Source organism: Saccoglossus kowalevskii, chromosome 1, assembly GCF_978046115.1.
Source record: "Saccoglossus kowalevskii chromosome 1, keSacKowa6.1, whole genome shotgun sequence".
Taxonomy (NCBI): Eukaryota; Metazoa; Hemichordata; class Enteropneusta; family Harrimaniidae; genus Saccoglossus; species Saccoglossus kowalevskii.
In genome coordinates this window covers 29,405,420-29,423,664 of record NC_140641.1, presented here as the reverse complement: position 1 = coordinate 29,423,664, position 18,245 = coordinate 29,405,420, and the positions used below count along the sequence as shown (strand labels likewise).

The 18,245-nt window shown below is 34.1% G+C and overlaps 1 protein-coding gene across 1 annotated transcript; it reads right to left on the bottom strand.

Moving 5' to 3' along the window:
• Window positions 1-3,090: 3,090 nt before the first annotated feature.
• On the bottom strand, window positions 3,091-6,470 carry LOC146750831 (histamine N-methyltransferase-like). Its single transcript, XM_085497548.1, has 3 exons — window positions 6,338-6,470; window positions 3,575-3,895; window positions 3,091-3,434 (listed from the first exon to the last, which is right to left on the bottom strand). Exons 1-3 carry the CDS (start codon window positions 6,468-6,470, stop codon window positions 3,091-3,093), a joined length of 798 nt encoding a protein of 265 aa, XP_085353674.1.
• Window positions 6,471-18,245: the final 11,775 nt, after the last annotated feature.

Sequence of the window (18,245 nt, the reverse complement as noted above, 5' to 3'; positions counted from 1 at the left end):
GGTGTGTGCAGTTACTCTGTGTATGGAGAGGATCTTAGCGCGAGGCATTCCATTAGAGCGCGTTCGTTTAACTAGAGAGCGTTCTATTAGATAGTGATCATGTTATCAACTCAGCATAAGCTGAACTGCATCACCTGAATTCGATACATGATATATACGGCAGACGCCATTAGGTTTAGCGACTTTGCTAAACATTCCGAGTGGATTTACTCGTTAGAAACCCATTTTTGTGAAAGCGACAATTGTGAAAGCGACAACCTTGATCTACTCACAAATAATTCCTTGTAACTATACACGCCCGGGCTGTTTGCGAATTGAATAAAATGCGTCCGATCAGTTGCTATTATGCTATTATGCGTTTTTAGTAGAAGAGGTGCACATATTCATGTTACATTTATTTTGAGGCATATAGCTGATTATAAATATATATTATTGTGCAACGGTTTTAACATTTCAATTATTTAATTCGCTAAACGATCGTTTAATTTATATTGCTCTTGGTTTCTATGCAGGTCGTTATATCACAAACCACCCACTAACGTCACTGTATTTACTTTACATGACATAGAAGCATTAGAATATATGTAGTACAGTGAATTTGTATCATTTTGAGTTTTCAATTCGCCATTCGAAATTCTCATGTCGTTTTTGGTTCCTTACAAGTCACAAGTTCCTTAACGTCACAGTGTTTACTTTATTTGACATGGGATCAATACAATATATGTAGTATAATGCATTGACACCTTTTTGAACAAATCAAAGGTTTATTTCCATTAGATTTGTCGTTATTGATTCTCTTACATAACACACACCACCCACTATCGTTGCTGTATTTACTTAATTTGACACAGGAACATTATTCTGAACATTTCATTTGTTTAATTCGCCATTAGATATCTATCGTTCCTGGTTTCCTTACTTGCCGTTATAGTACAAACCAATCACTAATGTCACTAAATGTATTTTATTTGACATGGGGACTATAAACTATATGCAATTCAATGAAATGATATTATTCTGAACATTTATCATATTTATTTCGCCATTAGATGTTCTCATTCTATTAAAAAACATATCATTCGTGGTTTCCTTACAGGTTGTTATAGCACAAACCATCCACTTTATTTTGCATGGGGCTGTAGATTATATGTAGTACAGTGAATTTGTATCATTTTAATTATTTCATTTAATTACTTAGCCAGTAGATCTTCTCATTCTATTAGGAGCATGTCACTTTTGGTTCCTTACCCTAATGAATTGACCGCATATGCTCAAAAAATGTTTCTTTAAATGGAGTTCAATAAAAAGGAGTAATTTGAGGTTCAGACAAACCAGTTGTGTAACATGAATGTCAGTCAGAACAAATAAAACATAAATGAATGCATCAGTGGACAGTGGAGAATTAATTTGCGTCAGTTTTTATTAAGTATTTCATAGTAACACAGTAACAGAAGACTTCCCTGGCGGCGATGATAACATACGAACACGGAGCCAACAGATGAGGTTTCAACTGGTACTGGTATTATTATACTCTGCAAACATCAAGTACAATAACGCGGTAAAACTCCACTACTCCAATGACTAGATACTTAAACTCCAATACAATTCAACGAGATCTCCGATCTGATCTCAGTGCTGAACAACTTCCCTGTATACCCACACTGTCTATAAATAGACCATTACATCAGCATACATAATGAGTCTGGAACTTACTACAAATTTCTAGAATGTTCCATTACCTTCTATTGCCTCATACAGTGTTCTATTACCTATTCAACCAGTTTCTAAAAATTCCACCCAGACACAGTACGGTTCTAGAACATTCTCAGTCACACGGAATTGGTAAACAAGTCGTATGCGACACAGAATATATACGAATATATCATGTACAGAGTGCAAAAAAGAAACTTTATAACACTGGACTTATATAGGGCATATGACTCTGTGATGAAATAATTTAAAGCGTAAGGTGTTGTTATATTTGTTTCATACTGACTTACATGCACTTTGTTAGGCAGTGTGAATGTATCATATAGCGCAAATTCATATGTAAGCATATACTGGCATGTACACTGTATTTGAAGTCAAACTCGGATTGTTGTGGATCTTTGTATTCATTTTCGAAACTTATAATTTTATTCGTTGCATCACTGTTACGTAACGTCAAATAAAACGTTGAAAAGAAACATGGCATCTCCGTTCTGTTTACTGGCCTGATTGTTTCTATAACACATTTTAATTACAGAACATCTTGTGAAAAATGATAGACAATCCATCCCATCTATTTCACTTCTCCCGAAAGTAGTTGAGTTGTTGATAACACTTTGGCGCCTATTGTGTTAAGAATGGTGGTTTTCTGTTTATGTTTACCTGGTCCATGTATATATAAATAATTATATTTTATCGATTAAACTTGAGTAGTGTAGGTTAGGTAGAAAATGGTCCTATTTTCCTTCAATTTGAGATTGATGATGGTTACATAAAAATAGCAGTATTATTTTAAAATTATTTAATGTAGATATAAATAATTATAATTACAGAGATTAACAATAATTTTCTCACTGACCCTACTGTATGAGAATGACTATAGACAGTAACTAAATCCAATATCGTAGAAACACTTACAAGATGTGCTATATATATGTTTTGCATTAAACATTTCTTCCATTACAACTGATAATGCGTAGGCCACCAGGGGTATCAGCTCTACAGACATACTGTGAAACATTATTAGCAGAATATAATTTCATTTATTTTGCATTAATTGTTTTTTGATAGTTATATTGTCTGCGCTATAAACAAGTTATTTTTCGCTTCACTATTTTTCCTGTTTTGCGTGCATATAACCCCAGTTAAATTTACCGTAAATCGTACAATACACTACAATAAAAGTTCATCAATATTTGCTTCTTACATTTGAAATTGAATCAGCAAATAATACGTATTCCCAATTCTTATGTATCAACGACATAAATAAAGCTAATTGACAGGAATGAACCCACCCTGTCGTTGCCATATTTCTAATTTGCTTTAGCTAGCTATTATATATAGCATTTATATTTTATTTTATTCAAGCTACAGTAGTGTTACTTAATAAATAACCAAATCTTCATCTTGTTTGTTGAAGATCATCTCACCGTTTTCCTCATTGCAGCATTTTTTCAAAAAGTCGAGAAAAATCTGCTGTTTTTCAGGAGGTAGACTTTGACGAAAATTCAAAACCTGGAAGATGAAATCAATTTTTTTATTCCCATCTACGGAGTCGTCATTGAAGCAATCGCTCACGTTCAGTGGTGATTCGGTGTAGTAAGACTCTATATTTGCAGATGGTAAAGCTGAACGCAACAATGTCTTAATATACTTTGTCCCTATGTAATGGCTACGTGGGTCGTGGTAGTATTCGCCGATTTTCAATGCGCAATCTTCCCAGTGTCCTACATGGAAGAGAATGTGCATACATGTAAGACACAGGTTTTTTTTTATAAAAGATGACACTATATAAAACATAATTACTTATCTTTTTAGTAGTTTAATCAATGGTCACTACTAATTGGGTTATAATTAGGTACATTACCTGTATTAGCTCTTATTATAAATAAACCATTTGTATCCAGCATCCCGTACAGAGTAACCAGACTATTACGTGGATCTGCGAAGTGATACACGCAATGTAATGCATGAATGACGTCATATTTTTGAAGTTCATCCAACTTTTCTAGATAATCCTCAATAGTTTGCCCCCGGAAGTCAAAAGTGACTCCAGACCATTTATCTTGATGTGTTTTCACACGCTCTTTAAAATCATCTATTCCACTTAACGCAGGTTCTATGACTGTATTTGCTATCTTAGAATACTTTTCACAAAGAGTGTCAATGATGCCTTCGTCTATCGATCCTATATAAAAGAATAATAATGTTAACGCAATGATTTATAATAAACTAATGTCGTACTTTTAAAAGTACCCCTGTTAAAATGAAAAAAAATACGCGCTGTTGCGAGTGTGTACAAAGGATGAAATACTTGTTACTAAACTTTTTTTGTCCACTTGTGTAAGTGAGGAAAGATAGAGGGAGGAGAGGAAAACTATTATACCAATTAAACAAATTGCTGGATATAGTAAAACGATTGATTTATTGACAGATCAATGCAAAACGCGTTATCCCTGGTGAAACATCGCATTCTCCATAATCTAAATCCTGTATTTAAACAAGGTTGGTTCTGATCGCTGCACAGACATTTTGAATATAACTAAGTCACATGTGCTGATGCGCGTTGAAAGGTGCATAAACATTTTGCCCACTGTTATTTCAATGTACAACAGAAACAACAAATCAAGCATCATTATCTGCACTTCCAGAACTACATTAATTAGTGGTGCAAGACAATTTAATATTATATAGAGCAACTCATTTAAAGTTCACTTCTTCTATAAAACAAGTATGGTCTACATTCAGTTACATTGACATACCTTGCGTTATTAGCTTTAACATACAAATATAACAAATTGTTCTGTAATTGGCAGTTTACCAAATTTAAAGTGAAAACCAAACAACGGAATAAACTCTCGTTGTTATTCAAACTTTTTGACCTAATTGAATGATTATAATGTTGTGTTAATGATCATTTTAATTTTAATGATCATTATATGATTCGGCATACCTTCAATCTGTAAAAATGCTCAGGCATACGTAAATAATAACATAGTTTAAACAATCTTATACTATAATATTGTGACATAAACTGTAAGTAAAAAGTACAGAGCCATAGCTGTGTGAATGAAAAACACTCATGTTTGGATACTTTGCAACAACCCATTGCACATGCTTAATAGACCATTTTCCGTACACTGCGAGAATCACGCGTTATGCGTGAAATCGAACGTAAAAACAGGACAAACAAAGGTCATAGCGTCGTAGTCGCGTCAAACATCGCGTGGGATTCGACAAACGCGAAAGTATTTCGGGGACATTTCCATGCTTAATAATGTGCTGTCCACATTTGATGATAGGCAATTTCGATTAAGTAAGGGTATTCGGAAGCAATATTCCTCTGTCGAAGATCGGCCGGTCAATGTAAGCTACGAAATAAAGAAATTCTAGTTCAAAATCAAATCGTTCGATTTTTGCGGCAGACGTTCGACGCGCGTCTTTCATGCATCTCGCGAGATCTCGCAATTGTACGGAAAATCACCTATTTTAGACTACTGATACAGTCACTGGATTGCGTTGTCAGCACAATTTGAGATACATACATCTCTCCCTGTGGCATAATGGTATGTCCCAGGCAGTTGCATGGTGATTGTGAAATACCTTGGAGTTGTTGGCAATGAAAATAGATATGACATCATTGACCCAAGTCTCCTACCTTAAATTAGTAGATCTTGGATAAAGTGTGGTTTATTCCACTACTAAAATTGGCATCCTCTTTACACTGATGTGTCCGCTATTTCGAGATAATCAATCATTTCCTTGGCCATAATTTAGTTGTAGTATTTAAGTTGAGACAAGTAATTGATCATGTAACATCCTGTGATGCTGATTCTTGACTTCAGTGAGCTGTACTCTATACAGACGTGCTGTGCAGTATTCACTGCTGATCAACAAGACCAATGACGCTTACTCCCCGAAATGCTCCCGTCGTACCGGTGCTACTAGTATCAGCAGATAGCAGTGCAGTTGCCGATACTTCCTGGACACAGAGCACGAGTGTGTAGTGCAGCTGCTTTGACAGTGTGCCAGATACGACGGAACGCAACATTGTACATTGCTGTTCACCGGAGAGTGGAGTGTTCCCTGCAGCATCGATCATGTCCTAAGTTTTATTTGTTTACTGTATATCCCCAATCCTTGCTGGTTCTTGTGACTAGCACCCTGTACTAGTTATGTATTAAAGTGAAGAAAACCTTATATATTGTGTTGTTTTTATTTATTGTATTCGTTATCAGTATATTTCCTTCCCTGCACTGCCTCAGTTGTGGTAATATATTTTAACCAAAACGATCCCCAACCCGTGAAAGCGGACAAGCTGAAGGGAGAAGACTTATAGGATAAGCACGCTACCAGAGATGTCTATTATTAGACACCAGACCTGTATTAAAGACAAGCTTCCAGCTCCTGAATGCGGAGTAGCCCCACAAAGGCCCCACCCGCATTTTACGTCACAATATAATAAATACAGTGAACTAAAACTTTTAATAACAAAACCTAGAGATAAATTTTATCTCCATATTCAACAAGTTACTTGTATTTTCATGTGTTTTAAATGGTTTCTTGTAAACACACCAGAGCAATATTATTATACATACAAATAATTATTATTATGAACTGCAGTACTTACCGGTCGCGCTACCAATTGCTAAAACACGTAGTTCATATGATGGGTCTCGTTTCAATTTCGCCAGAGCTTTCTTGATGTTTTGATTGCCAGTTGAGGTTACTGCTGCTTTGTTGGGTCCAAATAGTACGCCCATTCTGTCATAATATTCCGTACCATAATTTATTAGACAAGATATACGTTCAGTCATAATAATCTGTATAAGGATATAACAATACCCTTGTTAAGTAAAGTTATACTTTAGACTAAACGTTTTGAAATTCTACCCCCTGATTTGTATTGTTGATACTATTGTTAATCACTACTAGAATCTTTAAACCATGTATATGAGACATCCAGTGGTTCTATAAATGTGTGTAACATATGGCAATGATAAATTCAAGGTTGGTTTGTGATGGACTTCAACCAACAGTTGGTTCCCCGCATACCCGCGTTCCATGACATTTGATCGTCATGTATAGTATAGACATTCTAAGGATGCATCGTTAGTTAGACAAATCCATCATCCATCCCCAAACACATTTGATTCCATGGGTGACGTTTATCTGGTAAAATTAATATTATAGTTATTATCAACTATTTGGACAAAATCATATCACTCATATTAGACAATATGTTGGAATATTTCATGGGAATTAATACAGACAGATGCCGTCAAAAACTGAATTTCTTTGGGGATGTAATAAATAACAAAACAAAAACGATATAGCAACTGTTTTTTTAACATAACCCACCTTTAGTAAAAAGTGTTTACCCGGTGTACATGTGTATAGATGTGGTAAACCAGCGAGCATGGAGTCAGACAAGTTCGTATTGAAATCCACTGGAACCAGGATATTGTGGAGACATCAATATGCGCAGGAAACGCAACTAATATGCACCAGGGGCTCAGTCATCAAAATGGGTGTCTTGACAAAGTGAACTGTTTGCTGTGCTATGTGGGGTTAGTGGGATGTGCCATAGAGGTCATAGCACCGAGTATAAAATGCTTTCTCTACATATCAATGAGTAGAGAACCTGTGTTTGTATATATTTAATGATTTTCAATACAAAGCTTTTACTTGGTTGTAGTTGATGTTGTACACGACATTGGGGAGATCAAGGGTGCTCACATGTGAATACTCCGCTTATGAACTAAATGTCTACTGATCTAGCTAACAGATACTCATCATTTGCACACACATTTAAGTTAACTAACACATGAATATTTTCAGTAGGTTTTTTAACTAGTTTTAATTGGTATGTACCTCCAAAGGTCAGCATTATAACAGGTTATATTAGGTTGGATATATTGATTTCTTGTAATAGATACAAGCCGTGTTGCTACTGGTCTTAATTTCTCAACTGAAAACATCAAAGCAGCTGGCCTGAAAGTGTGTTTTCAATAAAACTTTGTAAAACAGGGGTTATACTGTACAATAATTTGATGATTGGGGAATTACGTTTACCTTATCTGGAAGTTCAAATTAAACTATTCATTGGCTGTGTCATATTCCTCATTTTTATTATAGACATGAGATATATAACCTGATGTGTGATATATGTGTGTAGCTTTAACATGATTGGTCCAAGCCTGTTGAAATAATGGCTCTGTGGAACTGTCCACTGTCAGACATTTTGAATTTGATGCTGACAAGAATTCATGTGCATTTGTCTGATATAATGATGAATGGTGAACATATGTGATAACATTTTAATCTTAAAAGGGCTGCCATTTGGCCATTTCATTTGTGAAACACTTACTGTAAATATTAACAACACATTGTATTAGCCTAACCCTGGGAAATAAGCCAGTATTTTTTAACATAAATAGAAAATTAGTGATATCGTGAAACATCTGTATATGTTATCAGAAATATACCAGTAATATAACTCAGACTGTTGTGTAATAATTGTTATATAATAGATTCATTATTACACGATGTAAATGAATGAAATAGCACACTTACAGATGAATTTGTTTCCAGTGCTTCCCTTAGTATGTGATATAGAATACTGTGACGTCACCAAATAATTTCTATATTTTTGTGTACCAGTAGAAATGGGAGTGTGCAACATCTTTAAATACAGGACACATGTATGTGTGTACCATAGTATGATGGATGACCCCACTCCTGAGCTGTTAAAGTTGTATGGTACAAGTATGAAGGAAGAACATTGCATTGTTCTGTTTCATTAACAGAAATTTCTCTGTCGTTATGTTCGTGGTGCACTCCTCGGTGGCTGCAAGCAAGGTATTCAGGAGCCAGGATTATTATGCTTTTATCCGACCACTCATCGACTGCCATGTTGGATTTGTTTCTGTCGAATATTTTACCAGATTAGGCCAACATTAAATCTGAAATAAGTTATTTCAAATATGCAGTAATTATTGAAAAAACTACTCTGATTAGAGTTATTCAGAAAATTGTTGTAAAGCATGTCACAATTTTGAAAGTTGAATTTAGTTTATTCATTACAAATATTTTTACTTTGAAGAAACCTTTTGCACTGGTATATTTAATCTCAAATGTCAAAAGAAAATACAATTAATATAAATATTTACATTTTTTGAGAAGTTGTTTGTCAAGTTTCTTGACAAAAACGTTTTGAAACAATAAACCATTGTAAATGTACTTGGCACAAATCGTGAAATTTTATATAATCGTGTCAATAAATGGGTACTGAGCTTTGAGTCAACCTACAAATTCCCACATCAAACCAAATACAGTTTTTTGTAATTTGGTCACATATTTTTTTCAATTCAGAAAATTATTGTCAAAATGACTTTGTTAACTTCATAGAATTTAAATTTCTATTATAGGTTGTGTAATGATACCATGTAACATAACATAGTGATTAATGTATTTAGTGATTTAACAATTACATACAGTATGGTGTTGTAGTGATTGCATGTGATGTGATGTCATGTAGTGATAAACTGGTGATGTTTTGATCCAATTTAATGACAATAAAACAATATATCTGATTGATATAGCCACAATTTTATGTGTGCTTTTTGATAATCTAATGCACTTAACAATACATGTACAGAACAATCTATAATAAATACATTTTACTACTAACTAGCAGTTCTTTTTATTTAGATAATGGCAATTTGTTGGTCAGAGCGCCCTCTAGTATTTGTAGGGAATACTCTGATTGGCTGGAAGTTCGAGCCTAGCAAGGTGTGATAGAATTAGCCTGTTATGTTCAGATTCAAATAAGTATGAACCACTAATTTGACAGGGAAGTGATACTTATAATGCAGCAAGCTGTTTTCATTGCTGTTGTGGTCGAGTTTTTAAATGCATTTATTGGTCCACTGAAAAATCAAAATATTATTCCCTGTAACTTGTTGATCAAGGCATTTTTAAAATCATGGGTGTTAACCCCCTCAAGTTATGACCCGTTGTCCCCTATAAAATAATGGTTGCATCTAATATTAAAATAAAGATGGCGGAGTATAGCGATGATTCATATCGTTCTACTCTAGATTACTTGGAGCCAATAAAGATCCCAGAAAGTTAGTATTTATATGCCTGTGTGTTTTTTGTTTGTTTTTTCACTGTCTTTGACTTTCCCAGTATGTTTGTTGCTATTGGCAACAATTCAGTCCTTTGCAAGGCTTCAGTCAATGTGTGTTTTCATTACCTACCCATCTCCTCGTCTTGCACTATGTAGCTGGTGTGGTATATTTATCACAGACAGTAGGGCATTTGTCACATTTAGTGCTCCAAAAAATATTCTCTGTCCATGTGTATTTATATAAATAGATGCAATTTCTTTGGCTTGAATAACATTCACTGTCTCCGTACATACTGGTTTACCAGTTTCTAGTTGAAATTTAGCCAATCTTATTACCCAAGACAGTTGGACATTTGCCACATGTACTAACACTCGTTTCCAAGTGCCACAGCTTGAAACAAGTAGTCAAATATGGTATTGGCTGGAGCTTTTGTTTATATGGAAATGGACATGGTGAACGGCAAACTAGATGGTCAGAAAGTAATAAAAATAATCACAGGTTTACTCACTCACTTACCCACCCCACTATGAAGTGAAAGGCTGTTTAGTTTGTTTAAAAGATTCCTCTCATTAGTAAATAGCGCCCTCACTCAACAATATTTAGAGTGAGTGGTTGGTCAAAAGTTTTATAAGTCAGGTGCATCTATTGGCTAAGCTTGTTGTACACAGATGCAAATGAGTATAAGAACCATTAATGCTGTATGGTGTACTGGGAGGGGTGGAGGATTTCATGTTTGTAATGATTGGTTGTAATGCGCTATCTCGTTTTTTTCAAGATGCAGCCTGATATTTGTTGCTTTCTTGGTTATTCTATTATGGCTAAAATTTGTGTGGTGGGTGGAAGATGTGTTTATTGTTTGTTGAGTCATTGTTTAGACACACTGCAGCTTGAAATGGTATGGTGCAAATCCAAATTCGGTATGCCGGTGTTGAATATCTGTGCGATATGGCAGTGTCGTCTAAAAACAAAAAATGATCAAAATCAAAATGATTTCTGTTTATTTATTTACTGTTGTAGATCCTGAGAACTAGTCATTGAATATGATGTCGGGAATAAATGGTTTTCTGAACAAGCTTTATTAATTACTGCTGGCAATATTCCAGTATGAATTGGGAGCAAACTTTGACACCAAATCTAGTCGTTGTATTGTTATGCTTCTAAAATATTTTTTCAAATGTTTTGAAACAGATTCAAATATAAGGATATGGGTTTTAAAATATTAAGATTATATAGTGTATAGTGTATAGTGTCCAACACATTAATTTGCAAATGGTAAATTTATTTTAAAGAATTCAGTGACAATAATATATTATAAAATAAAATAAATTAAATAGAAAAATTATGTGTATTTTTGTATGTGGAAACATGGCTGGCCCACTAAAAATATAAATAAGTGAGGTTTGCAGTTCTTTTTTTTAATTCTTTTATTCGTAAAAAAAACTGGTATTTTACAGAGTGTAAACAATAAAACACTCACAGTGCAAGGCTAGTTCACCAACATGTATATTCTCTTGCTTGAGTGTGAAAGTACATGGTTTAGTGACTACCTCTTATGTTTATGTTTGAATATACACATTTGCATTACAAAGTTGTTGTCCTTCCATTACAATGGATACTGCGTAGTCCAACAGCGGTATATATTCAATTGAGCATTATTAGCGAAATATAATTCTATTTATTATGCATTGATTGTTTTTTGATAGTGTTGTACCCATTAAAATTTTTGAACACAAATATACAATCTTCTGTAGTATTAGAAAGTTATTTTACTCTTCATTATTTTCCTAGTTTAGCGTTCATAATTAATTTGGGTATTATTTATATCCAACATTTTCACCTGTCAAATCATTCCTAAATCATACAATACACCACAATTCATGTTCATCAATATTTGTCATTACATTTGAGATTAAATCTACAGCTTTCAAAAATCATAAAAAAAGCCAATTGACTGAAACATTCGTTTTGATTTAGTTAGCTAATTATATATAATATTTGTTTTTTGATTTATTTTATTATTACATAACTAATAACCAAATCTTCCTCTATGCTATTGAAGACCATCTCACCGTTTTCCTCATGGCAGCATTTTTTAAACAACTCGAGAAAAATCTGCTGTTTTTCAGGAGGCAGACTTTGACGAAAATTCATAACCTGGAAAAAAAAAATTTTTTTTATTCCCATCAACGGATTCATCATCGAAGCAATCGCTTACGTTCATTGATAATTCAGAGTAGTATGACTCTATATTCACAGATGGAATAGCTGAACGCAATAGTGTCTTAATATACTTTGTCCCTATGTAATGGTTACTTGGGTCGTGGTAGTATTCGCCGATCTTCAAATAGCAATCTTCCCAGTGTCCCACACAAAAGAAAATGTGCACAAATGTAAGATAAAAAAGTTTAAAAAAAAAGGCACCATTTATGACATAACTACCTATCTTTTTAGTAGTTACTGCTAATTGGGTTGTGAATAGATAAATTACCTGATGCCGCTCTTATTATAAATAAACCATTTGTATCCAGCATCCCGTACAGAGTAACCAGACTATTACGTAGATCTGCGAAGTTGTACACGCAATGTAATGCATGAATGACGTCATATTTTTGAAGTTTATCCAACTTTTCTAGATAATCCTCAATAGTCTGCCCCCGGAAGTCAAAGGTAACTCCAGACCATTTATCTTGATGTGATTTCACACGCTCTTTAAAATCATATATTCCACTTAGCTCACGTTCTATGACTGTATATGCTATCTTGGGATACTTTTCACAAAGCGTGTCAATGATGCCTTCGTCTATTGATCCTATACAAAAATAATTATGTTAATAAACTAATGTTATTAGGGCTCGGTTGTGTACATACAAAATATTTAGTTTCTCAATATAAATCATCTTATTGATTATTATATTACTTCCTATATGATTGATGTATGTCCAGTGTATACTGAAATATATGCAGGCAAATGTGGTCATGGTCTACCATATTATATAAACGTGACCAGAAACAATCTGTTGTTTGCATTTAACATTGCGTCTGTATGTTGAACGGAAATATAATGTTTGGTTTACTAGTGAAATAAAGGACCGTTACATAACTGTACGAAACCGTTTCGCACTTTACCGCTTTTAAAATGAAATAATAATAAAAAAAATTAGTCAAGTAAATACAACAAATACGCTCTGTTACAATTGTATGTACATGTTACTCAACTTGTGTTGTGCACTTGCGTGAGTAAGTGTCAAAAAATACAACTTTTGCAAAGAGGTGAAATCAATATGCAAATGCAACAAGTTGCTGGTTATAATAACACATTTGACTTATTGAGAGAAGAATGTACAAGTCGTTATCCCAGGGGAAACAGTGCATTCTCAATAATCTCAATCCTTGATTTAAACAAGGTTGGTTCTGATAACTGAACAGACATTTGAATATAACTAAGTTACACGTGCTAATGTACGTTGAAAGGTGCATAAACATTTTGCCCACCCCTTTTTTCAAGTTACAAATATTAACAACAAACAACAACAACTTCAGTTGCACTTCTAAAACTAGACCAATTAGCGGTACAAGGCAAAGCCATTAAAGGCTGTGCAAGGTCATTAAAACTCAAAAACATCACATGTGAAACTTTTACAAATCATGTAAAATGAAGGGGCACACACATAGATATGTAAATATTACATGGTACAAATAATGGTGATCAACATAATTTTAAATATGTAACATGTGAAAGGTGATTTCAAGCCTACTGACTTGTTTAGCAACAAAGACGAAGACATTGTGGATACAAACTACACATCACTCGGAATACTTTTATATCATGTGTATCATCATTTGGTATAACAGATAACGAGTCATCCAAAACAATATACACAATCGTTCGAAAATACTTGTTAACAAAGAAAAAAAATGATTGAATCCTGAAACATCTTTCAACAACAGACTCTCCAACGTATGTCTCTCCCTATAATTTGTCAAAACGTTTGATAACATTAATTTGATATTTAAAAGTTTGACAGTGTGCCTCGGCAAGTCGTGATTAGCTCACTATGATATCACTGAACAATTTATGTGTGTACATATTTATATGTTATGTTATGTTATGTTATGTTATGTTGTGTTATGAACACAAATAAAACCACTAAATAATTGGTACACGTAGTACCTGAGCTCTTCAACTGCTATCCCATAACCTTGAATTTAAAGTCTGTATTTAGCATTTCTCAATAGAGGAGAATTAAGGAATGGTATGTGACCTCATCCACCGTTTTGTAAAGCATATATATTTTGGGCTGAGAGAAATTCCGATCAGAAGTTATTTTGTATCACTGCCAATAGGAATCTTGGGAAAAATTGCACATATACTTGCTGGAATGGTCAGTTAAACCACCTTATTCAATTGAGATTTCAAATAGTGGTGGAATCAATTGAGGGGGAAGGTGGAATTGTGATTGACACTGTAATCCCAGGCAGTGGATTTGAAAAGTTATATTTGTATAAATGTGTGACAACCTGTTTAATTTGTGGTTATGGCTTGGCAATGGGAAGAAAGGGTTCGCACCTTTTCTTCATCAATTAAGTGTTTTTTGCCAATTAGTTACCTTTTTGCCTATCTATGTTGGCGAGTTCAGAACGTGTGCGTGCTTTTCTTATGACTTTTGATGACCTCTTAACTATTAAATTTTCACTTTATCTTATGGCTGTGCGTCTCAGTATACAGTGGTACCTTGTCAATTAGATCAGTTATGTGAAATTTCAAAGACTATATTCACCCTTTCAGATTCTATTTCTATTTCTATTTTACCCAGTTTTGTTTTATACAATGGCACATTAAGTTGAATGCTTGTTTTTTAAACAAAAGAGTTTTATCTTCTTCACATTAGGCATTGCGTAAAGTACAATTCAAAGTGTGAGGTGCAGTATTCATTGTGAGTAAATGTAAAAGCTACGAGACACGTCAGATGTAACAACCCATTTTTCATTCACTTCAAGGATCAAGTGCCACTAATACTGCGAGTTTTTTTTATCATATTTCGAAAACCAACAACATGGGTGATTATGTTGATTATAGTGCATTGTACATACACATACACATTTTTATAACTTAGTACAATTTTGCAACCCACATTTATACCAAAGGGAGACGAACATTCTATGTAGCTACAGTGCTTTTAATTTCAGTGTGGCTGGGTCGTTATTGAAACAATTTGTCGATATTTACGCGGTATTTCGATTCCTACATATAGATCCATATTCAATCAAATCAGCTACAATATACTGATTTTTATACAATGAATTTATATCTATTTGGACAGTTAAAGGTATAGCGTTTTGCTCAGTTTCTTCAAAAGTTATTTTGCCTTACTACTTTTTATTGTTACCAAAATAGAGTAGTAGTTCCACTATTTTATTATTTCATTCAATACCAAAGGGAGTACGGTAATTGTTGCCACAACTACCTATATTAGACCATTGTACCTTTTCCTAAAGGTGGTGCAATAGAACGGCAATGTTGAGATTTGACTGCTGGGCTAGTTTGTATTTTCAAAAAATAAAATTAATATCATACTGGAACTGATGCAAAGCATTAACAAGTTTATAGCTACCATTACCGTCTCTGTTTAGTTAAAGTGTATAGTTATAGTCTTTATTAAATTTTTGGTGAAACAGTCGGAATTAACTGCTGTCAATGGGTGCATATTAATGAAGTCGAATGAAGTCTAATTATTAATGTCATTAATGTCAAAACCTTCTTCTTCATTGCTACACTGCACGTTGGCTGGCACATTGATTTTACATTACCAACTCATCGGAAATAAAATAAGTATTATATGATCGGCTTTCAAGTTAAACAAAATAACAAACCTTATTTAGATTTGATATGTTTGATGGCATGCACATGAACAAATAACTCGCTTAAAATACACTTATTTGGCATAAAAGATTGAAGATTTGACAAAAAATCCTTAGTTGAAGGACAAACTAATGGTTCAACTGATACATGTTGGTTGGCAAGGACAATACCGGCAAGCAGACCATTACAGCACAGTTCATCATCATCTAAATCATTTACCGTCTCTACATAACACTTAACTGAAACTGCTTTTTTACTACTTACGTCGTGGATGAGTGACTAGCGACTTTATCTGAACCAGTGTGTGTGTGTCCGTCTTTTCACACCCAAACAAATAAATACAGCGTATCAGAAAAATAAAACCAAATGTCGACAAACACCGTACAGATAGTTTGGTCGAGGATACTAATCGACCGCAAGTCACAACTGATTTGACAGCAAATGCTATAGGAGTCATTATGGGAGCAGAAAGTACATTTTAGCACAAATGAGAAACCTATCCCAAATTTTCTATAAAATGTTCAGCAGGAGTTTAGATGATATTAGTGAGTCTTTGTCAAATCGGGGATCGCCGAGTTTCTTTCTGTTCCATGCAATTGCCTTTTTATTCAATTATTATATTACACCCTTTCCCCTTTGGGGTTTTCGTTATCTGTGGTACTATCCGGATATTATGCAGAGTTGTTGTGGTGTTCGCTACAAAGATGGGGAATGACTGTGAACTAGATTTCAATAGTTAATGTAAGTCTGATATTCATAGAACATATATGATTAATACATGTGCATGGTATGCATATGTTCTCAAGTGAAGGTACAGGTAACATTTTCTTTTCAAATCACCCCTACAACACGACTGTCATGGATGCCAACAGATGATCAGTTAATGACATAACTGGTATTACGCTGAACTGTACTCTTTTCTTACATTCATCATTTGTACAAGCAGGCTGCTAACTAGTAACTATGAGTGCTGATGCAGCAATTTTCTCCACAAATGAACATCTACTGATTGAGACTTCCAGCGTAGACGCGATTCTCTGCGTGATCCACAATCATTACAATAGTAAAGCGAATGGGTGAGCTGTTTTCCAGCCGAAATGAACAAATCTAGGATAGTTGATATACATGTATGTTGAGTAGACCTATCAATAAAATTGGTTTTCAAAAAGAAGTTGATGCCACTAGACAACGACGACAGTCAATCAGTAATATAATTAGCTTCGCTCGACGAATTTGGAAGCGGACCTAAAAGAAATCCCAATTGTCGTAAAGCTTGCAACATTTTAATGCAATATTGAAGTAATTTACCTGTCAGTATTTTAGAAGTTGTACATGTACATATGCGGGAGAGGGGGCAAACCACCATACTGCATACTGCATTTATGAAAATGATGCTTCCTATATTCATATACATTATATGCAAGTAGTTTAGAAAAATTGTTGGTCCAAGAATAAGTCTGGTCTATATTCAGTTACAGTTGCATTATTAGCTTTAACATAAAAATATAACAAATCATTCTGTAATTGGCAGTTTACCGAATCTAAAGTGAAAAACCAAACAACGGAATAAACTCTTGTTTCTGTTCAAACTGTTTGACTTAATTGAATGATAATAATGTTGTTTTAATGATCATTTTAATTTTGATGATCATTATATGGTTCACTATACCTTCAATAACAATATCTAGAGGTAAAACTTATCTCCATATTCAACAAGTTACTTGTATTTCCATGTGTTTTAAATGGTTTCTTGTAAAAACATCAGGGCAAGATTATTATACATACAAATAATTATTATTATGAATTCAAGTTTGTTTATAATAACTGTCAACAACTGCAACACTTACCTGTCGCGCTACCAATTGCTAAAACACGTAGTTCATGCAATGGGTCTCGTTTCAATTTCGCCAGAGCTTTCTTGATGTTTTGATTGCCAGTTGTGGTTACTGCTGCTTTGTTGGGTCCAAATAGTACGTCCAATCTGTCATAATATTCCGTACCATAATTTATTAGACAAGATATACGTTCAGACAGAATAATCTGTATGAATATATTAGAATTATTCTACCACTCGATTTTTTATTGTTATAATGATCACTACTAGAATCCTTTCCTGTGTATGTAATGGATATATATATATATATAAATGTATGTAACATATGGCAATAAGTTCAGGGTTGGTTTCTGATGGTTTCACTTTTCGAAGGATTTTCACCAACAGTTGGTTCCCCGCATGTATGGTATAGTCATTCTAAGGGATTTGGACTTTTTGTAACAAAGGATGCATCGTTAGTTAGACAAATCCATCATCCATGTCCAAAACCCATTTGATTCAATGGGTGATGTTTATTTCGTATAGTTAATATTTATTATTAGTTACTATCAACCAGATCCGCATCTTATTGGATTTGTAATGGTTGGACCTTATCATGGACAATATTTCGGAAAATGTCACGAGAACCAATACAGACAGACGCCGTTTGGGGATGTAATACCAAAAAAACGTATAGCTACTGTTTTTTAACACAGCCCACCTTTAGTAA

Coding starts and splice junctions, on each gene's coding strand:
- LOC146750831 (XM_085497548.1), bottom strand. CDS start 6,470: ATGGGCGTACTATTTGGACCCAACAAAGCAGCAGTAACCTCAACTGGC. Junction 3,896..6,337: donor AGCAATTGGTAGCGCGACCG/GTAAGTACTGCA, acceptor TCTTTTATATAG/GATCGATAGACGAAGGCATC. Junction 3,435..3,574: donor TATAATAAGAGCTAATACAG/GTAATGTACCTA, acceptor TCTTCCATGTAG/GACACTGGGAAGATTGCGCA.